The 23,887-nt window shown below is 45.0% G+C and overlaps 1 protein-coding gene across 4 annotated transcripts in view; it reads left to right on the forward strand.

Moving 5' to 3' along the window:
- Nucleotides 1-19,845, forward strand: part of LOC309702256 (uncharacterized protein) — a 45,914-nt gene extending 26,069 nt beyond the window's left edge. For 2 of the 4 annotated variants that reach the window (XM_082526818.1, XM_082526819.1), the window contains exon 4: nucleotides 12,703-14,642. In XM_082526818.1, coding sequence (XP_082382944.1) covers nucleotides 12,703-13,395 — 693 coding nt within the window. In that variant the 3' untranslated portion in view covers nucleotides 13,396-14,642. Of the gene's footprint in view, nucleotides 1-1,426; nucleotides 2,520-12,702; nucleotides 14,643-19,743 lie in introns of those variants that run through there. The other 2 variants (XM_082526821.1, XM_082526820.1) reach the window with 2 other exon arrangements.
- Nucleotides 19,846-23,887: the final 4,042 nt, after the last annotated feature.

Here is a 23,887-nt window from a genome sequence, read left to right on the forward strand (position 1 = left end):
GGGCTCACTCAGCAGCCGCGGAGCAGAAGCCAGGGGGAGTTGCAGTGACGCGCCCGTGAGCTCCGCCGGCAGCCAGCCGTGCCTGAGTGACCGAGCCCCAGGCTGAGAGGCCGGGGGCACCCCACCTTCGAAGTGGCCCGAGCGAGCCCCAGGCTCCAGGCCCCGATAAGCGGCCGCCAAGGAGTGAGCCGGTGTGTACCCGGATGCCCACCCCCAAACACAAAGAACCACCAACGCACCGACACCTGAGGGAGTCCGCCACCGGCAGGGGAAATGGTGGTGGTGGAGATAGGCCTCCAAACCTTGGAGGGCCTGAGATGTCCCCAGAGATGTGGCGTCTGATACCCAACCTGACATATAGACACAGACATACAGGAACACACAGACACAAACATCCATTCCCACCCTCATGCTCTCATATGCACTTACTCCACACTCAACCAATGTGGTTGGGACATAAAGAGACGCTGTACACACTCCCCAAGCGTACTCTACGAACCAGGTCTAGGTACCCTTGCCCCTGGAGGGGGGAACTGCACCCAGACCCAGGTGGTGTTACCCTTTTCCCTGTGGTGGGGAGAGGCAGACCGCCCCGACTCCGCAGCAGCAGGGAGGCCCCACACTCCAGACTGCAGTCGGACGGCCAACTCCTCCTAGCCCCCCCGCTCCAGCAGGCCGCAGAGAATGGGGGTGAGAGAAGACTCCAAGCCTCCCTCCACCCGCATCTTTGTAGTGTTGATGCATGTGTGTTCTAAGGTGCATTTAAAACCCAGGAGGGCATGGAGCTACCTGCCAGAGAGCAGCAGGTAAGCGCATAGTCCCTCCTGCTAGCCCTCAATGTCGCACGTGTATTTAAAATTGAGAGGTGGGCAACGACGCCAGGGGTGAGGTGTACAACCCTGATGGTAATTTAGACTCCGTGTATCGTGCCCACCCCCAAGATCCTATATGTATGTGTAATGAGAGTGTGAGTAATGTGATTGTCTAAGATGTGGGATAAAATTGAGGCAGAGGCAGCCAGAAGGGGACAGAGGGGTGGGGGGTAGCCTCCTCTGCACCCTGGTGACATACCCCTACTCCAAGGCCCTGCATGTGTGGGTGGTTGTGGTGGAGCGGGAAGAGGGAGGCAGCTGGAGATGGGGAGCGAAGGAAGGGAGGGGCAGGTGACCCCTACGCGGGGCCAGCTCCCCCGCTGACCCCAGTAGGCACTCCCATACTCCGCGACCCGCCAGGGAAACGGGGCCCAGGCCCATCCAGACCGGGACCCAGCGCAGCAGCGCCCCCCAGCCCCGGGACAGTCCACCCAACCCCACCACAGAGAAAACTGCACCCACCCCACCATCCACTCATCTTCCAGACTACATGAGACAATAGACACCCAGGCTGAGATCTTCCTCCACCTCTCCTGTATCTCCCCCTCCTGCAGAGAGTTCCTGAGGAGAGGAAAGCTCCTGCAAGGTGTGACAATCTCCCCCACCAGTTGAAGAGCCCCCCAGGTGGCTCGACGCACCAGCGGCACCCTGCGCCAGGGATGGGCCCCCATGCACCCACCCGCCCTCAACCCCGGCAACACACCAACCAGGATCCAAGGCCCCGAGGCCCGGCCAGGGCCCCAGCCCAGAGACGGAGCGCCCCCAGAACCTCACGCCCATCCCGGACCCACCCAGGGGCAGCCAGGCTACCAGGTCAGTAACCCACGTCCGTCAGCAAAGACCCTCCCTTAGCCCCGCTGCACGCAGCCACGAGGAAACAGTCACCTGAGAGCCAGAAGAGCCCCCAACCGGACATGACCGCTACCCCGGGTTGAGCCCCCCAAGGAAGATGCCTCCGGGGAACCCCCCGACGCCCTAAGCCTGTCCCTACCCCCACACCAATCACAACAGTGAAGGCGGGACCTAACTATGACCCCCCCCACCCCCACTAGGTGATGGAGCTGATCAAAGGAGCCCAGAGCAATTGATCTGATGTGGTGGCCGAGGCTGTATCAAGACTAATGTAATCTAATAGATAATTTCTATATTGGTTAGAATTAAGATTGTTTTTATTTTTCCAGTTCATGAGGACAGTTTTCTTGGCTATGCATAGGGCAGTGAAAACCATATGGGCTATATTCTTTTCTGAAGTGACATTATCTAAGCTGCCCAACAAACACACTAAGGGGGAAGTTGGAATGTTACATTTCAGACATTTTGATAAGTCTTCACATATCTCGCGCCAAAACTTCTGCACTGGTGGACAGAACCAAAGAGCGTGAATGTAATTGTCTGGTGTATTGCCTTGACAGTGTGAGCAGTTGTTGGAAGATGTAAAGCCTATCTTGAACATCCGATGACCTGTATACTGCACTCTATGTAGTATTTTGTATTGTATTAATTGCAGACTGGGATTTTTAATCAATTTAAAGGTTTTTAAGCATACCTGAGACCAGAAGTTTTGGTCTAAACTGACTGATAAATCTGCTTCCCACTTTGCAATAGGAAGTGATATTGATTCATCTAATTTAGAAAGTGTTCTGTATATTTTAGATAATAATTTGGGGGATTTAAGAGTAAGGAAATGTGCTGCACTTGGTGGTGTTTGTAATTCAACTTGACTGAGGTTAAATTTCTTTTTTATTATGGATTTAATTTGTTGATATTCTAAAAATCTTTTCTTGTTGATCCCATATTGTGCAACTAGTCTGTCAAATGGAATAAATTCTGTTCCCTCTAATGTATGTTCTAAGTGTTTAATTCCTTTACAACTCCATTCTGGGAAATTAATCATATTATTGTTTTGTAATATGTCAGGGTTATTCCAGATAGGTGTACGTTTGCATGGGATTAATGAAGACTTCGTTATTTTTAGAAACTCCCACCATGCTGTCAGAGAAAAGCTGATGTTGATACTTTTAAAGCATTCATGTCTTTTGATGTTTGAGCTAATAAATGGTAGGTCTGAAATCTCTAGATCCTTGCATAGTGCCTGTTCAACATCTAGCCAGGGCTCATCTAAGAAGGTATGTTTTAACAATTCCGAGATGAACTGAAGCCTGTTGGCTAAGAAGTATTGGTGAAAATTAGGCAGTTCTAATCCTCCTCTATCCCTTTTTTTTGTAGCATTTTTAAGCTGATATGCGGGGGTTTATCTTTCCAAAGGAATTTGGAAATATATGAATCCAGAGATCTGAACCAATCTTGTGATGGTTTGTTAGGGATCATCAAAAATAAGTAATTTATTTTTGGCAAGATCATCATTTTTATAGTGGCGACCCTTCCCATGAGTGATATGGGTAAAGATTTCCATCTAGTCAGATCGCCTTCTACTTTCTTTAGAAGTGGGATGTGGTTTAATTTAGTTAAGTCTGAAAGCTTAGGAGAAACATTAATACCTAAATATTTAATAGTTCCGGATTGCAGTGGGGCAGAGGAAGTATTATGGAAGGAGCAGTTAATGGGGAGAACTGTAGATTTTGGCCAGTTAATTGAATAATCTGAAACTCTTGAAAACCAGTTTATTAGAGTAATTACCTCAGAGAGGTTGGTTTGTGTGTTTTGCAGAAAAAGCAACACATCATCCGCATAGAGACTGATTTTATGTTCTATGTTCTTACATTTTATGCCCTTAATTGTTGTAGCCTGTCTAAATGCTGCTGCTAGAGGTTCGATAAAAATTGCAAAAAGTGAAGGAGAGAGTGGGCATCCCTGTCTGGTGCCCCTCAGGAGACAGAAGCTGGAGGATGTCTGGTCATTTGTTCTGATACGAGCTGTTGGGGAATTGTATAATATTCTTATCCAGTTTATGAAAGAGTTTCCAAAACCAAATTTGTGTAAAGTTGCGAATAAAAATTTCCAGTTAACTCTGTCAAATGCTTTTTCTGCATCTAGAGATAATATTATGGTTTCGATGTTTTTATTGTATGAGTAGTCTATTAAATTAAGTAATCTACGAGTGTTTGTTGAGGAGTGCCGACCTTTTATGAAACCAGTTTGGTCAGGATGAATTAAGAGGGGGGTTATTTTCTCTAATCTCTTTGAGAGAGCTTTGCAGATTATTTTAAGGTCTACATTTAAAAGAGAAATTGGACGATAGCTTGAGGGAAATAAAGGGTCTTTGCCTGGTTTTAGCAGGAGACTAATGTTGGCAGAATTCATGTTTGGTGGTAGTCTGCCATTTTCCTCGATTTCCTGCAACATTCCGTGGAATACTGGTGCCAGAATTGTCCAGAATTCTTTGTAGAATTCTGCAGGGAAGCCGTCTGGACCTGGAGCCTTATTATTGGGCATACTTATCAGGGCTTCCTGGAATTCACTTGGCGTCAGTGGCGAATCCAGTTCCATTGCTTGACTGTCTAGTAATTTTGGAAGAGTAAAGTTGTCAAGAAACAGGTCAATTTCATTTTTAGATGGGTTTATTTGTGGTGAGTATAAAGTTTCATAGAAATCCCTAAAAATGTTGTTTATTCTTCCAGGGTCATATATTGTGTTCCCCGATAAATCTTTAGCAGCACATATAGTTGTTTTTTTCTTTCTTTATTTTTAACTGGTTAGCTAGAAATCGACCTGATTTGTTACTGTGTTCAAAATTCTGCAAGCGAAGTCTTTGTATAAGGAATTGTGTTTTGTTTTTTTTTTATTAATAGTTTCATTTAATTCTAGTTTTGTCTTGCGTATTTTGTTCAATGTTTCCTGATCTTGGTCGCACGCGTAGGCTTCTTCTAGTGATTTGATGGTTTTTTCTAATTCCTGAATATATTTGTTTTCTTCTTTCTTTTTGTGTGATGAGAAAGAAATTATTTTACCTCTCATCACAGCTTTCCCTGCTTCCCATAGAACAGAAGCAGATATTCCGGGAGTGTCATTAAAGTCTAAATATGAAGTCCATTCCTTTTTAAAATATTTAATAAAGTCTTCATCTTTAAGCAGTGATGTATTAAATCACCAGTTTTTACTTGGCGTAGTATTATTCTTGTGCATTAGTGTTAAAGATACAGAAGCATGATCGCTGACAGCTATAGGATGAATCTCAGTGTCTGAAATGTTTCTCAGCAGTGAGCTGCTGACCAAAAAATAATCCAGACGAGAGTAAGAGTGATGAACATGCAAGAAAAAAGTATATTCCTTACTGTTGGGGGGAAGGGAGCGCCATGCATCGCGAAGGCCAAAGTCGCTCATATACTGTTTGATTATATTTGTGGATTGCCAATTGCGCTGAGTTCCTGTTGTGTTGAGCCTATCCATTTCTTCATTTAGTCCAAGGTTGAGGTCACCGCCAAGAATGAGTGCGCAATCGAGGTGTTCAGAGAGTGTACTAAAAAATCCGTGGAAGAATGAGGGTTCATCAACATTTGGACCATATATACTTACAATACATAGTTTTTTGTTCAATATTGATAGTTTAATAATTAGAAATCTACCCTCTGGATCTATAACTGTATCGAGTACTGTAAAATTAACATTTTTATGTATTAAAATTGCTACTCCCCGTTGTCTAGAATTATAACAGGCTGCAAACACGTTAGGAAACTCAGGTGTTTTAAGTTCGTTTAAACCTGTGACAGGTCTGTGAGTTTCTTGTAATAAAACAACATCTGCCTGTAGTTTTTTAAGCTGGTTAAATATCTTTAACCTCTTTCCTCTGGTGCCAGCTCCATTTACATTCCATGTGACAAACCTCAGCATGCCCATAATTGTGTGTGTATGTCTAATGATGTACGCTGGGTGTTTCGTTTAGACAGGTGGAGAGAGTGTGGAAACATCCCTTGTTTGTAAATAGAAAGAGAGAGAGAAAAAGTGTGGTGAGAGGCTCCATAAGTCTGACTATGTGTGTGAATATTCACTAATATGAACAAGCGTGGCTTGTGTTATGTGTCCTGCAAGTCTGTGCGTGCTGTGAGGCTGTTGTGAATGTGCTGCCATTGAGCGGATGTGTTTGCGTGATCGTGGTGTGAAAATATGGAGAAATAGAGGGTGTTGTTTGTAGGTGAGTGGGGAAGTAGGTGAACACAGCAGTGAAAGACAAGAGAAAGAAAGAAACCACATGAACTGTGAGCGACAACAAAAAAAGGAAACGAAACAGAAACATTCCAATTAAAGCAATGACGGAGGGTGACGGTGTTATATCTGCTATGACATCCTACTGATATTACTAGGTTAAACCCATTTTAGAGGAGAAAGTGTGAATGAATAAGAAAAGAGTGTAGCGGGTTCTTATCTGGAATCAATCAATCAATCAAGCTTTTATTCGTCACATGCAGGTTGCCCTGCAGTGAAATGGGACCCCCCCCCCCCCCCCCCCCCCCCCGACCGTACATATATCAGAATCAGAATCAGAATACTTTATTGATCCCTGGGGGAAATTATTTTTTGTTACAGTGCTCCATTTTAAACCAACATTAAGACAAGACAGACAATACACTAACTAAGAATAGTACAATATATACATATATATACATACATACATACATAAGTCACTCATAAATAAATAGTTGGAAAAGAAACGTGTAGTTGTAGCAGCAAACAGTGTGTTAAGTGGATGCGTTGTACAGGGAGATGGCCACAGGCAGGAATGATTTCCTGTGTCGTTCAGTGGTGCTTTTCGGTAATCTCAGTCTCTCACTGAACGTGCTCCTGTGACTGACCAGCATGTCATGGAGTGGGTGGGAGGTGTTATCCAACATTGTCTTTATCTTGGACAGCATCCGCCTCTCCGACACCACCTTGAGGGAGTCCAGCTCCATCCCCACAACATTGCTGGCCTTACGGATTAGTTTATTAAGTCTGTTGGCATCTGCGACCCTCAGCCTGCTCCCCCAGCATGCAACAGCATAGAGGATCGCACTGGCCACAACAGACTCATAGAAAATCCTCAGCATTTTCTGGCAGATGTTGAAGGACCTCAGTCGCCTCAAAAAATAGAGACGACTCTGGCCCTTCCTGTAAAGTGCTGTGGTGTTTTTAGCCCAGTCCAGTTTATTGTCAATGTGTACTCCAAGGTATTTATAGTCCTCCACAATGTCAACACTGACCCCCTGAATTGAAACAGGGGTCAAGTGTTTCCTGGTCTTCCTGAAGTCCACGATCAGTTCCTTGGTCTTTGCCACGTTGAGCTGCAGATGATTCTGCTCACACCACGTGACAAAGGAGTCGACCACAGCCCGGTACTCTGTCTCATCATCCCTGCTGATGCATCCAACCACCGCAGAGTCATCAGAGAACTTCTGAAGATGGCAGATCTCTGTGCAGTGGCTGAAGTCTGTGGTGTAGAGGGTGAAGAGGAAGGGGGAGAGGACAGTCCCCTGTGGTGCCCCTGTGTTGCTGATCACCTTGTCAGACACACACTGTGGGAGACGTACATATTGTGGTCTTCCTGTCAGGTAATCAACAATCCAGGACACCAGAGAAGCATCCACCTGCATCGCTGCTAACTTATCACCCAGGAGGGTCGGCCTGATGGTGTTGAAAGCACTGGAAAAGTCAAAAAACATGACCCTCACAGTGCTCGCCGGCTGGTCCAGATGGGTGTAGACACGATTGAGCAGGTAGATGATGGCGTCCTCAGTTCCGAGACGAGGCTGATAAGCGAACTGAAGGGGATCCAGGTGTGGTCTTACTATGGGTCGCAGCTGGTCCAGGATGAGCCTTTCCAGGGTCTTCATGATGTGGGAGGTCAGTGCCACGGGCCTGTAATCCTGGGGGCCACTGGGACGAGGCGTCTTTGGTACAGGGATGAGGCATGATGTCTTCCACATCACCGGGACCCTCTGCAGACTCAGACTCAGCATAAACAGTTTATGAAAGACTCCACACAGCTGGGGGGCACAGGTCTTGAGGACAAGGGGACTCACTCCGTCTGGTCCAGCAGACTTGCCTGAGTGAAGTCTCCTCATTTGCATCTCAACCTGGTATTGAGTGAAGGTGATGGGTGGGGGAGGGGTGTCAGGACTCTCACAGGAGGCAACATGTGAAGAGAGAGGCTGGCACAGTGGTGTGGCTCTGGATTCCAGGCTGACTACAGGTGAGGTTGTGGGGGTGGGAGCAGACACTGTGGTGTCAAATCTATTGAAAAACAGATTCAACTCATTGGCTCTATTCTCACCTCCCTCAGTTCCCCTGCTGTTGGTTGGCCTGAATCCAGTGATGGTCTTCATGCCCCTCCACACCTCTCTCATGCTGTTCTGCTGGAGTTTCCACTCCAGCTTCCTCCTGTAATTGTCCTTAGCCTCTCTGATCTTGTCCTTTAGTAACACCTGGATCTTCCTCACCTCCTCTTTGTTGCCCCCTCTGAAAGCCCTCTTCTTGTTGTTGAGGAGGGCTTTGATGTCCTTAGTCACCCACGGCTTGTTATTTGGGTAACAATGAACAGTCTGAGCTGGAACAATGGAGTCGGTGCAGAAAGTTATGTAGTCTGTGATACACTCAGTAAGCCCATTGATGTCCTCGGCGTGAGGCTCACAGAGTGTTTCCCAGTCGGTCACCTCGAAACAGCCCTGTAGTTCTGCTAAGGCCTCCTCTGACCACCTCCTGACAGTCCTGGTGGTCACAGGTTCCCTCCTCACAATTGGCACATAGCGGGGGGTGAGGTGAATCAGGTTATGATCTGACCTACCAAGTGGGGGGAGGGAGGAGGAGCTGTATGCATCCTTGACGTTAGCATACAGTAAGTCTAAAGTTTTCTCTCCCCTGGTGGGACAGTCCACATATTGTTTGAATGTTGGTAGTGTATTGTCCAGTGATACATGGTTGAAGTCACCCGAGATCACAATAAAGGCACTCGGGTGCTGAGTCTGTAGCCGAGCTATGGCAGAGTGGATAGTGTCACATGCAGCTGTGGGGTTAGCAGAGGGGGGAACATAGACAGCCACCAAGATGACGTGAGAGAATTCCCTGGGTAAATAATACGGCCTGAGTCCAACAGCACACAGTTCAGTGTCCGGGCAACAAATCCTTTCTTTGATTGTTATGTTGGCAGGGTTACACCACCGGTTGTTAACTAAAACAGCAAGCCCACCTCCTTTACGCTTACCGCTAGCGATGCTGTCCCTGTCCGCCCGAACAGTGTGGAAGCCTTCCACGGAAGCATTCTCATCGGGAATGTCCTGGTGCATCCATGATTCGGTGAAACACATCAGGCTACACTCTCGGTATTCCCTCTGACTCCGTACCAGTGCTGAGAGCTCGTCGATTTTAATTGCCAACGATCGCACATTACCCATCACGATAGACGGCAGACACGGTTTAAACCTCCTCCTCGCTTCGAGCCTCCGCTGTCTCACCGTCACCTTTTTTCTTCTCTTCTGTCCTTGACCTCTGCATCCCCGATGTGTTTTCCTCCAAATTTCAGCTGGTACTTCTGCGGGCCTGGCCAGCGAGCCGGCCGGCATCAGGGCGATCAGCTGATCTCTGGAGTAAACAGTCCGTGCGTGTAGGAGATGTGCCGCGGTCCCGTTCCTTGATAAAAGTAACAGTTCCACGGCCACCAGAAGAACAAAAACTCTCTCAATCCACATGATTGAGTAAGAGATAGAAAACGGAGGAAAATACAAGTCAGGAAAAAAAAGAATACGTAAGGAAAAAAAAGCTAAACTAAGAGAAAAGCAGGAGCGACTGTAACAGGCTGCACGCTGGTTGGCGCATGCGCACTAATATAACACAAACATTACATGGGGATACAGGTCGGAGATTGGTAGAATCAGAAAAACATTGAAATATACACTACAGTGGGGAAAGTACAAGAGGAAAAAAAGAGACCCCTACTCATGCTATGATTCCATGGTAGGACAGCATGAGAACAGGAAACAAAAAAACTCCTCTGCACAAAAAGCACATAAATGTCCACAGCACAACATTGTGAAGACATGACAAGCCACAGGGGTGGGAGGGGGGTGAGGGGTAATCCGAAGCGAACACAGCAGCCGCCCCGCACAGCGCTACCATTCCAGCGCGGCACGCAGACCCGCCGTGTTCCCTCGCAGGAAACAAGCATCGAAGGCGTTGGGAAGGGAGGGGGGATGAGTGCGTGCTTATCAGTGTAAGTGTATGTGTGTGCGTGTCCATAGTTCAGCTGAGACAGTGTCCTTCGGCCTATCAGGCTAAGTAAACAGTCCTCCAGCCGATCCAGGTGTCCTTCATGGGATGGGAAGAATAGTCATCACACAGTCGTTATCAGGGAGTTGTTTTGGTGGGCTCCAGCCTTGGGCCTGAGCAGCTGGCGCCGTGGTGTCCAAATGTAGAATATTGTTGATTTCTCCTTTATGCGAGCAGCGAATTTAGCACTCTGACACTGGGGCCTCGATTTCCCGTTGGAGAGCCGCGAGCCTCCCCATGATGGTATCAAGCTTCTGTTCCGTGGTGTTCTCGTTCTTTTGGTTCTGAGACCCCACAGCTGCAGTGAACCGTTCTGCGATGTTATCCAACTTTCGCTCAAGGGTGTTATTGTGAGCAGGCCCCTCTCTGATGTATCCCATCATACGCTCAATGGTGTTAGTTTGAGTCTTCACGGCAGCTGTAAGCGTCTCCAAGGTGTTAACCATGCTGCGTTCGGTGTGGGAGGCCGCGCCTCGTCCCATCGCTTCAATTCCAGCGGTCAGCTTAGGGGGGGTTTGAACAGCTGATTCCGCTCTCTTATTTCTCCGATAAGTCAGGGCCAAGCCAGCTCCGATCAGCAAGAACCCTGTTATCATGGTTCCGAATAGGTAAATATCCTCAGCGTCCTCGATAGACAGTCCCGCCAGGCACAAGATCCTCCAGGTCTGCCACCCATCCATCGTGTAACCGGCAGGGAAAGTCCCTCCAGGGCACTCGGGCTCTCCCGAGCCCAGACTTCTCGTTGAGAAGAGGGTGTCAATAGCATTCAGAGACCAGTTGATCAAATCCATAATTCTCTGTTAGGTTTTAGAGAACGACAGTGAGAGACTGTTCGAGGGAAAAATAGTGCACGCGAGACAAGACAGGACACAAGAGGCTAAGCAGGGAAGATAAGGGGAAGGAGGAGAGGAGAAAAGTGCGACCGCCTTCACCGAGAGCCAAGAAAGAGAGTCAATATAACCACGGTGTGGTGCCGGGGTCGGTAGAGCTGTCCGTCCACGGCGATGACAGCACGGGAGCCTTTCTGGATGAAGCTACGTCGAACTGGGAACAGGACCTTGCATCGTTCCAGGATCTCTTTGGGGAACTGGTCGTTCACGCTGAAGTCCGTTCCTTTCAGCTCTCTGCCGCAACTCTTCACCTGTTCCTTCTGTTTGAATTGACCGAATTTGGCCACAATAGGCCGTGGTCTCCCGGTCCGCGACCTCACGCCCCCCAAGCGATGTACTCTATGGAAGTCGATGTTCTTTACGGTGTCCTCCGGCAGCTTCAGGTGGATTTTAATGAAGCTGTTCACCGTTGCCTCCGCGTCCTCTCCGGCAGATTCTGGAATACCAGAAAACACAAGACTATCTCTCATGCTACGGGCTTGTAGATCGATAACGGACTCTTTTATTTTTTTATTTTCAATGTTCAGCTGGGTCACGTTATCGGTGAGAGATTTGACCAACTCCCGTAGAGTGGTATTTTCAGCGGCAAGCGTTTCCACCTGCTGCTGGCTGAATTCCAGGGATTCTCTCAGAGATTTAAATTCCCGGTGTAAAATCTCCACCAGGGACAGCCTCGCATTGAAACTGGACAATCGCTTGTCGATTGACTCCAGGATGTCTACGATGTCTTTGCCGGCGGGCAATGTTGTACCGGGGGAGTCTGCCGGGCGACATCTCTTCGATGACGGCGTCTCAATTTTGGTCGGGGAGGATGCACTGAGGGCCTTCTTCATTACTAAATCTTGAAAACAGCGGTCGATGTAATCTTGGAGAGCGTCTAAACACCCCCCGTTGTCCTCCAGGGTGTTAGAGATGATAGAACAGATGTTGTTAGTTATATGACAATTGATTAGTATATTTGGTAATACTGAAGCTTGAAAAACCTTTGTTAAACTCTATGCTACCATTTGCTTTTTTTTTTTTTTTCCGCCAATTCTCCGGCGTCTGACGTCACCTACAACATGGGTCGCTTACCTTACTCGTCACTTCCGTCACTTACTTTCCAAACGCCAGATCTGAATGAGGGTGGGGGAGGTTCAATTTGCCATGTTGCAAGGAGAGCTTAACTTCTGTCTCGCTAGCTTGCTCTGCACTCTTCATTCTGGCAATGCTGTCTGTGTTGAACGCTCAGTGGATCTGCGTTCGACAGTGCAGCCTAGGCGGAGTAGTCGAAAGCAGATTCACTGAGCGCTCAACACAGACAGCATTGTCAGACGGAAAGTTGATAAAATAAATTACAAATTTTGTATTGTTCGATACATATGCGTACGAACCAAAAGCACTGTATCGAACGGTTCAATATCGATGCGAGTATCGTTGCACCCCTAGTATTTATATTGTTATCTTGTCATTTTAGCCTGACTGTTTGGAACAACTCTGCTCATTAAACTGTGTTAGCATGTTAGCAATTCTACTGCATGGAAAAGCAGCTCTGAGTGATTATTCAGATTTTCCTTTCAGTTATGATTTTAGTATTACTGTAGTATTATGGTGGTAGTATTGTAGTTATTGCAGCCCAGTAAACTGAGTGTGTTAACTGAAACAGTCAAATGTAGTTGGACGTCTGCAGAGATGCTCTTTATTTCAGGCGACGTTCAGGATACAAATGTTGAAGGACTGACTTACACTGTCTTTGTGTCTTTGTTTAGAAGCAGAGCGACACAGATGGATCCAGTTCTCAACCCTGTCATCACTGTGGTGGTGGGAAAGACTTTCATTGTGACCTCTGTGGAAAAACTTTCAGTCGGCAAAATACCCTAAAAGTACATCAACGTAGACACACTGGAGACAAACTGAAATACTGCAAAGAATGTGGGAGAAGCTTCACCACAACAAGTGAGTTAAAACAACATGAACTGATTCACAGTGGGGTTAAAAAGCACCTCTGTGATCAGTGTGGGTCATCCTTCACCACTGCATGGAAGCTTAAAACACACAAACGAGTCCACACAGGAGCGAAACCACACAAGTGCAGACACTGTGAGAGAAGCTTCTCACAGTCAGGTCATCGTAACATTCATGAACGTGGACACATGGAAGGAAACTACAGCTGTGACCAGTGTGACAAGAGCTTCAGGAATCTCAGTTCATACTCTGCACACAAACGATCCCACGTTACTAATAAACTGTTTCACTGTTACCAATGTGCCCAAACATTCACCTCATTGTCTGCTCTGTGCAAACATCAGCGCGATCACTCAGGGCTGAAATCACTCCCATCACTGGATCACAGTGAATCTGAAGACACAGAAAGATCCTCTGGTTTCTGTGTCAGACTCAAAAAGCTTGAGATCAGGCTCCACAGAGTTCAGATAGAATCATTTAAACTTGTGTTGAACTGAACTGGTTGCTGGGCTGAACTTCTACATAATACAGATCTACATGGGATCTTCTTTTGTTTTTTACTGAGTCAGTTTTGTCCTTTTTTCTCTGTCCTGGTTTTGCTCGTCTGTAAATGATTGAAACTCAGTCAAATAGTTCATTGTTCTCCAGCAAAACGTTTTGGAAACTCATGTTTAACCTTTAAAACTCTGACATGTTTTAGCACACAAGGCTTCATCGGGGAGTTCACTCATGATTGGACCATGAGAATAAAGGTTTTTAGTGGTTTTATTATAAAGGTTTTATTATTATATAACAATGTTAATAATAATATCAATAACATTGAGGCACATTGTGTGGAGGAGGTTCAGTCATATCCTGATCATCCAGACAGATTTGATGGTTTTTATCCTCACCTGCTGTGTAGAAATGGTCTGACTGGTCGCTGTTACTGGGAGGTCGAGTGGAGAGGAAGAGTTTATATATCAGTGAGTTACAGAAGCATCAGAAGGAAAGGAGGCAGAGACTGTGTGTTTGGAAACAATGATCAGTCCTGGAGTCTGAGCTGCTCTGATGATGGTCCTCGTTATGTCAGGCACAATAAAATAAAAACATCCATCTCCTCCTCCTCCTCCTCCGTCTCTAACAGAGCAGCAGTGTATGTGGACTGTCCTGCTGGCACTCTGTCCTTCTACAGAGTCTCCTCTGACACTCTGATCCACCTCCACACCTTCAACACCACATTCACTCAAACTCTTTATCCTGGGTTTATGGTCTGGTCTGGTTCCTCAGTGTCCCTGTGCTGAGTGGAGTGTAAAGAGTGTCTCCTGTTACAGAAACACTCTGACTGTTGAACAGATAGTTCAGTCTGTACATGTCTGTCTCTTTCACTCACAAACACGTTTTCAGATTCATGGATTCAATCAGTTGATGTTTGAAACTCGTCTAAATGATTCCTTGTAAACGTCTTCAGTCACAAACAAACAGGAAGTGATGTCACATGTGTTCCTGTCCACACAGCAGAATGAGTCTATTGCTGACAGTGATGTACAAACAGAGTGAGCATTTCTGAGGCCCAAAATAAACTGAGTAGTTCACTGAATGAACAATGGACTGTGAGCTCAGTTCCTTCATCATTAGTATGGATTATATATGTATATGTATTATATTAGTATCATATATATCAGGTGCTGCTGCTTTCAGTCATTGTGCAAATGTGCTGTTTGTAAGCTTGTAAAGCTGCAGTCAGCTGAGACTGAAGAAGTCACCTGATCAGTGAGCAAACGTTTCTGAAAACGTCCAGATGAACAGAATCAACCTTTTGGGATCAGCCAGCAATGCAGCATCATTGTTGTTCAGCTTCAGAGGTTTGCAGGAATGAACTGATGACCAGAAACAGCTGCAAAGTCCAAGAAAATACCAGCTGGAGTTCAGCTGCATTTGAAGAAGTCAAAGAAAAGTAAGGATGGCAAAGGGCGACGTTTTCTTCCAAAGAGCTGCAAACATGGTCGACGCCTCATTAGAAGAATCATCTGGACATTTGTGAGGAACTCTAACCAAGAAAGCAACGTCACACAGATCCAACAGACAGTTTCCATGACTGCAAGTGTTGAGTGGAAAAATGCTACATTGCATTATTGCATCCTCTCACCACAGGAGGCGCTGTTGGCACCACTGATTGCTGATCAGCTGTTCTCTGATGATCTGATTGATACTGTGAATAACGGGACTCACTGAACTCTGTGACACAGTGAAGATTACAGAGTTTAACTTCAACATCTGACTGACGTCACACAGACAGAAGGATGAACCAGTGAGGCACAGAACACAGTTACTGGAGATACTGGATCAGCTCCATGTGAACCTCTGATGGAGAAGCTGCTGAGCCAGAGAAACATCAGGACATGACAGCAGCTGCACTTATCTAACAACATGTAGCAGAGCTGATCTATGTTAGAGGATCTATCACAGCAGCTGAAGCCAAAGTCCAACACTGGATACCAGCTGAGCCTGTGCTGAGTGTAGTGTTACAGGAAAAGGGCAGAAACACTGGTAGCTCCCAGTGATGCTGACTGGGGCACAGAGCTGAATGATGCAGCATCAGGACACTGTTTCAGTCTGACTGACAGAGAAACCTGTAGCTGTATCTACATGTGAGGCAGAGGCCACACAAGCAGCTTTCTATGTTTCACAGTGACTGAGATCTTCAGTGGGGGTGGACATGCTCCTGTACAGACCTCTGAGGAGAACCAAGGTGCAGTCAAAGAGTCCAGTCTGTCCTCACAGATGTGAACATGTGCTTTCATCAGGTCTGCTGTCAGCTAGCAGGCTCACATCAGAATCACTGTTCCTGAAAAACACAGTCTGTGTGACATCATCAGTCAGCTGATGGTCCCAGATCTGAATGGTTTCTGTCTCTACTGAGGAAGTCAGAGAATATCACTGAGGTGTGGATCAGGTCTGAGTGAGCTGTGGAGGGACAGCTTTAAACAGTCCACAGGTCTCACGTCCTGCTCAGTCTGGTAGCAGATACCTCGTATTGTTCCAGATGTGCTGACATCAGCAGCAGCACAGCTGTGTGATACCATGAATCTCAGTTATTGATCCAACACACAGTAAATACAAAGATCAGGATTTCTGAGAGTAATCATTATGAGTCTGAACACATGATCACTGAATGTTAGTCTCCACAATAATAAGCTAACACAAGCAAACACACCTTTCAGCTCTTATTTTGAAACTGGCTTATTTAGAGAGCTGTGATGTGAGCGTGCCTGGCTCTGAGGCACTTGGGTCAGCCTCTGTTGTTTAGAAGTGTTACAGACTGTGAATGACACAGACCTGTCAGTTTCCATGTTTGTCTGTAACACAGCTCAGGGGCTCCATGCTGAACGCATCCATCCAGTGTTATTGATCCAGGACTGATACCAGCATTGGGATCAATACTACAACACACAATCACATGTGTCCACGTGATGTGTTTGACCAGCTTTATTCATTAATGATCAATCAGCTTATTTACTGCATCTGAGTCCAGCTTCATTTAAATGATCCAACCATGAAAATGACATCAGTCCTACAGAAGCACTTCATGCTAACAGGAAGTCATTGATTAAGGTGGAATAACACAGAGACACAACCACTCACAGCTAACCTGACCCCACTAACTGCATGTGTTTGGACTGTGGGAGGAAGCCGGAGTACCGGAGAGGACGCACACAAACACGGGAGAACATGAAGCACTGAAACAAAGATGGTGGATTTGACCTCAGGACCACGCGGGGTTACGGGGGCCATGACCCCCCAATAATAGATCCAGCTACACTGAAACTGTCAATTTCATTTACTTTTCCTGTTTTAAAGCTATCAGGCTGCTTTGTGGCTCACTCAATACTAAACTAAGATACTTTCAGTGTGAATCATTTGCAGGAACACAGGCAGGATTTAAAGTGCAGAACTTTACAGTCTCTGTCTCAAAGTTGGTCTAAACATGCTAACAGCTCTTTGTTTTTTTCAGTTTTCACTGGTTTGATGTAATGAAAGAAATTTTAAAGAAGCAGACGATTGTTGTTATTTTAGTTCTATAGTTTCATAAATCGTGGTGTGGATCTAAGTCAACATTCAGAATAAATAAGATAATACAGCACTTTGATGGTTGCCTTTGTATTTTCCCAGCAGTGCTCAGGTTGGTTCTCGGCTACATTTACATACAGATGTTAATGTGTTCAGCAGCTGGACTCATCTGAGGAAGGAACATTGGAAAGGTGCTCAGTGCACAACTGCATCACTAATTTTATGTAAGACCCTGTGTTTTATTGTATTTATATATTTGTAACATTTGACTCAAACACTTTTGGGAAGGATGAAAATGTTTTCAGGAGGAAGTTTTTCCTTCTGTCCGACTGCAGTACACACAACACTGCGTCTCCCCCCATTATCACAGTTCCTCAGGCTGGTGATGAGCGCCCCCTGGTGTCAGTGTTGATGACGTCATGCACAGTGAAACATAAACGGTGTCTGTTAATAAAAAATCATGTGTCCATTTTCATGTTTGCATCATGTTTCTGTAAAATCATCAGCTGTTTCTGAACCTTCTTCATTGTTTGACTCATTCCAACAGCTGTGAGCTGTGATGGAGTCAGAGCAGCTTCATCACTGATGTTCAGGTGAAGCTGAACTTAATAAACTGTAGAAATGATCAGGATTCAGGCTGGATGTGTAAAACACTTCTGTGTGAGGTCGCAGTGCTTCATATGTGTGTGTGGGCTGAAGCACACACGTGTGAGTCCTCAGAGGTTTCACACACATCACTGCACACACTTATAATCCTAGTTTAAGCTTGTGGATCATATCGGACACATCAGCAGCTCTTTGGAGACAAAGATTTGAGATTTAAGATGAGTCATAGTCTTTCTATCCATGGTAGCTTCCACTGCTGAGGCTCGGGAAACATGAAGAGGACAATTAAGAGCAAGCATCAGCTCTGTCTCATCTAACTACACAGTATTATGATCATGCACTTATGTCTCAAGCTAAGACACAATGAGACAAAATGAGTTCTGTGAGTCTTTAGATTATCAGTAATTCTGGTGACAGTTTGACGCTCAGTGGAGCCATTTTTGGTTTGTGATGAGTGTTTTGTGAGCTTCTGTTTTGTGAGTCGCTCTTTGTAATTTAGAAGATGGTGCAGAAATGTGCGCGCCCTTATCTGAGAGGACACGGAGAGAGTGTCGCAGACTCGAGGTGAGGAGATAAACCTCGGAGCTGGATGGCCTGCACGTTACCCATGTGCATCTTTTCAGTGACATCAAGTGAACCCATAATAAGCATTTCTATGTCTTAGACATCATGTCCATTTCTAATGAGAGATTATTTTTAAATGAGGGAAACCTGGTCTAACAACACGCTTCCAACAGAGCTAAAGGTTCACCACAGTGAGACGGTGGGACTCTGATAAGAACTGAAACACTGTGTATGAACAGCTGAGACAAAACTATATATAAACACTCATTTATTCCAGTTTAGTTTACAATGATTTCAAAGTAATGTGGAACGATTCATGTTCGTGAGCTGTTACAAACACAACTATTGATTTGTCTATATATGGTCGGACTACAAGGCTTGTGTTGAGGCTCTTGGAATAATGTGTGAATTACAGCAAGAAATGATGGTTTTCCATTTTACCAAAGTGGAATAAAATCACCACAGCAAAGAAATCATGTTATTGTCTGCAGCTAAAATATATGGTGAACATGGTTTTATAATAATGTGCAAACACAACCTCACTCTGCTCTATACGAGGAGCCAACCACAGCTGTCCGGGTCTTCATCCACCACCTCCACCATCTTTGCTCATCATCATTCACTTAATTGCTGATTGGTTTAAATCAAACTCCATTACAGGTTCAACTCCATTATATAACAGCATGTTGACTTTGGATCTGGTGTGCAGTGCCACCTTAAAAGATGAGGAAACTAAGAGATTACAAAAAAAGAAGTGGAGGAGTTAAAGAGCTGCAGCAGATTAACAGTTTCTGACAGTCATGTGTTAGAAATAGGACGATTAGATGAGCTGAGGGATCCATCTACTGCTCAGTGAAGCCTCATCAGAAACAGTCTCAGTGGAAGGATGGCTCTATTGTTAAGGAAGGACACAGGCAGAAAGACTGGCGTCTGTCACACAGGAACTGGACTGAAAATCAGCTGCACATATTCATCAGGATGTGCAAACATATTATAGGTGTGGAATTCAGGACAGTACCATCAGAAGTTGATCCACTGTGCAAATGTCTGATTGGCAGTGGCTTCATTTTTCACTATGAACAAACTGCTAATGCAGCATCACAGGACGTCAGCCATGGATTGGCCTCCCCAGACCTCAACATTACTGAAACATCTTAACAGAGGATGGAAACAAAGGGAACCAACATCCAAGAAAAGAGCTGCTGCTGAAAACTTCCTCACAGAAAACACAAACAAGCTTGACTAAGAGACTCCAGGCTGTGCTGAATTATAAAGGTGGACTGACCTCCAGGGTCCTTAGTATCATATAAGCTCAGTTTGTGTCTTATATACTTTCCATTTATATAACAAAATATATAGAAAGGAGGGTGGTTTAAGATGTGTGTAGAGTTTTATTCATTATCTTTAGACAAACAAAGAAAGCACCATCCATTCGTCTCCAGTCTGTATGAAAAACAGGGGAAAGGTCAAATTAAAACTTTGAAATTCCTTTCACAATAAATCCATAAATAAACAAAATCAAACATAGAAAAGTGTTTAAACCCACTTTTCCATAAAGCTGTCAATAGGAAATGTTCCAGTAAACATGTCTGTGTTTCTGCTGTTTTCCTTTCATGCGTCCACAGCTGACAGGTAACCCTATTGGAGTCGCCATAGTGACGGGTGGCGTCTCAGCTTCAGCGTGTTGATGGGCACAGCCATGGTTACCACAGCTGGAGTTGGTGTACGGCGAGCTGTGAGAGGACAGAGATGGAGAACGCACATTTAACTCTTTAACAGGAGATACGTTACGACTAACAGACGACTGCTGTCTACATGATGTCTTTGCAGCCCTTATGCTACATGTTACACAACTTTTCTTCATGCCAACAAGACTGAGGTGCCACATAGTCGACACATACAGCTGATTATGATGCATGTTTTACTATTGCTATGTTCACATCATCTGCTTGGCTTTATTACTGAGAGCCTGGAGATCCTCTGACGTGTGCATGGCTGATGTGAAGTATGATTAGTCCTACATGACATCAACAACAGAGGCAATGAAAGCTTTGTTGTTAACAGGTTGTAGGTAAAGTCAAATGTCTACTTCTACACTTGTGTTGGGTAAAGTTCTTCTCACTGCAGCAGATTTATATCTGTGCTTTCACAGGGCGTGATGTGGAGCTCAGCGCTGAGGTGCAGGTCTCCTTGGAGACGGCATCCTGGCTGAAATATTATCATGCTTCCAAAGCATTTCAGCTTTTATTTTGAAAGAAACAAGACTTGAAAACGAGTCCCCTTCTTCCTCTTTGTCTTTGTTCTTCAGAGGAGTGTCACCTGGACAAACTCAGGGCTGTTCTAGAGCCTTTGTTATTATTTGACTCCATAGAAATAAAACTGAATGGAATCAAACAAAAACTCCCAAACAGCTAAAACACTTTGCTTTATTCTCTTTTTTAACAAATACGTTGAAGTCCATCCATAACAACACAGCTGAGATCTCCTTTGTAATCAAGTGTTTACATCCTTTGTACAGATCTGCATACAAAACAATCATTTACGTCCCACAGAAGTCTAGTTACACGTAACTATACAAGAACTGGTGAATGACAGAAACATGAGACACATGATCACAGGTGATAACAAAAAGAGAAAGAATTCATGTGTTAGTGATGTTTTTCAGCCCTGATGGCTCATGTTGGAGAAACAAGCTGAGGTACGTGGAAAGTTCACACACACAAGTGGGCGTGAGCGCACACACAGAGAGAAACACAACTGAAGCATCTGTTTGCTGTTTCTGCTTTCATCATCTCTGCTGCTGTGTCAGGCTGGGGTCTCTCAGTGACGTGGTTGAGGTGAAGTATGACGAGTATCCCTGATTCAGTCCATCGAGACAAAGGGCAAAGAAAGCTGTTGTTAACAAACTCTATGGTGATGTGGCATTTAGCTCTGACTCTACGCTCTGCTGAATCCTTTGAACCTGCTGATCAGTAAAGCTCTACGTGCTGCAGCAGATTGACCTCATCTGTGTTCACAGGTGTGGACCTCAGCGCTGAGGTGCAGGAGACTTTCATTCAGTTCTCCCTGCAAACAGCATCCAGCCTGGAAATACTGTCATCTTTCCCACAAATGCTGCTCTTATCTCAGAGAAGAAGTCTGATGTAAATAACTGCAATCAACAGTGATGTTCTGCACAGATCACTTTTCCATTTTGCTCTCTAGATGAGTCCCAGCTGCCTGACCTTGTGTCCAGGTGATCGTCTCACTGAGGAGCTTTTGTTCTGAAAATCTCACGTCCATCACCTGTTTCCTTTTTACTATCTCTGCTCTTTCTTTATTCACAATGCTCATAATATCACACAATTATATTCATCACCTGCATGTTTTTATCCAGCTGCTGTTAGAACCAAACAAATAAAAAGGATGAAAAGCCTGAAATCCTTTGATTTATTACATTTGAAACAAATATGAGAGCATCCCTAACAGCACAGCTGAGACCTTTGTTTTAATCAAGCCTTTGTATCGACACACTTGTAAAGATTCATATACAAAACATAATAGAATAAATCAATATAAAATACACATAATCACAAAAATGCAGCCATGTTGTGAGTTTGCATCTAAAACATGCATGTTTCCCTTTGTACAGGCAGATTTACAGCAGACAAAGCAACACGCTGATCGACTTTGACCGCTGCAAAAACAAAATACCCACCAAGTCTGAAGTCGATCAGAGGAACTGTTGACAGACTGACAGACAAACAGATGCTTGATTCATTAGTGCGATTAAATGTTCTTCTTTAGCAGCATCACTTCATGTGTTTGTGTTCCAGGAATAAAGGTCTGTTTAAACTGGACGTCTCCTCAGCATCACTCGTGCTGTCATGGTTTCAAAGCTGTGCAGAAAGAATCTGAGGGATGATACAGAGGTGACCAAAGTTACAAACATCCAGCTGTGCTGCAAATGTTTGCAGAGCTCCAAACTCTTTGGCTTTCTGCAGAGCAAGTATGGAAGAAGCACCTGAGCTAACTTCAGTTTAGACGATATGAGGAAAAATGCTGCTTCCCAAAGTTTCCTACAAGTATCCAGTTTATATTTAGAGAAGCGAAGGCTCTTTATCCTGACAACTACTCCCTGGTGGATCCCTGTCCTGTGACAGCAGCAAAGACTGTGTATCAGTATCATCAAAGCCACTTCAATAACCAGTGTTTAAAGCTCTCTAGCAGATGGACTTCAGTGGCAGCAGCCTCTGTCTGCTGTGTACAGAAGGTTCTCTGATGAAGCACACAGCAGATGCTGCACTACAACAGCAGCAGCAGCTCAGCTTCAGTTTGCTTCGACGCCCTTTTTGACCTGTGAAACAGCAGAAAATGAAACATTTCAACACCCGTTTGTTAGCGTGAGCTATTCTGCTGTTTTTCATCATTTCACAGGTGAAATAAAATCACATTTACTTCCTGTAGGAGTGATCGTGTCCAGCCTGACTGAGACCATGTGCTCCATCCTGCACAGGTAATAAACCTCTGACATGAAGGGCTGTCAAGTAGTTTTAGACAAATGGGGGTAAAAGAGACGTTAAAAGCTTAAAGAGAAACTACATTTTCTAAGAACTGTCTGACGTTCACCTCTCACACAGTGGATACGATTCTGCCGCTGCAGGAATAATCTTTGTGCTTATGAAACTGTCCATGTGTTTGCAGAAAATGTCACATGTTCAAAGCCATCCCAGCACCTGGGGTTTGTATAAGTGCAGCTGCTGGTGGGGAGATAGTCTCACTCTTCTATATAAAGAGTCAGCAGGCAGCAGATCTTCATCTGTGATCTCCTCCATCATCACGTCTTCACTCTTCAGCAGCTATGGCTTCACTTCGTGCCCTTCTGCGAGTGGTGCTGTGCTCCTCATGGTTTCTGCTTCTGCCTCAGGCCGACTTTGATTTACAGAGTCATCCATAATATTTTTTATTTTTTATTTTACTGCCCATCTATTTTCATACAAATGTCTCCGTCTTATGGAAAAGGGGTGGAGCTTATCCAACGAGGACAGGCAGGGCCCCCCCAGACAGTTTAGCAGTCTATACAGGAGGCCGACCTTTGCAACATGTACTTGTATAATGACTTCACCATTTAGGTTATTTGGTTATGTTTCACCCTGGATTTTGTGTGATAATATTTATTTTGTCCACTGATTTAAAAACAACAAACTTTATGAATATAAAACAGAGTGAACAACAAAACATCAGCTTTGGAAACTTTGATGTAAAATTCTGCAGTTGTTTTCTCAGATATAGCATAAATCAAACTAACATACATCAGTGTGTTATTCATGTGCACACACACACACACACACACACACACACACACACACACACACACACACACACACACACACACACACACACACACACACACACACACACGTGTTACAATAAACAGCTCTTATGCTTCTGTATGATTCTCAGTGCTTTCCATTTGCGTGTCCACAGGTTGCTGTAAGTGGTGCTTGACTGCAGTTTGCTCTCATTTCAAGTGGTTTGCTGTCACAAAGCCAACAGGAAGTCCGGCCATGGTTGAGCCAACTGAAGATGGGTTGAAGGTGGCGTCCTCGTTTCCTCTGTGAGTGCGAGAGGACAGACAAAGCAAACACCGTTTGGACAGCATTAAAATATTTACACTGATGATTAATGTTGTGTCTTTGCACCTGTAGCGATACATGTTGGAAAATGGAGACTTTAGCCACCAAGACTGACGTGCCTGGAAACTTCCCTGTGAGTACGCCCACAAAGACA

The sequence above is a fragment of the Aulonocara stuartgranti genome, assembly GCF_965226115.1.
Source record: "Aulonocara stuartgranti genome assembly, chromosome: 3".
Taxonomy (NCBI): Eukaryota; Metazoa; Chordata; class Actinopteri; order Cichliformes; family Cichlidae; genus Aulonocara; species Aulonocara stuartgranti.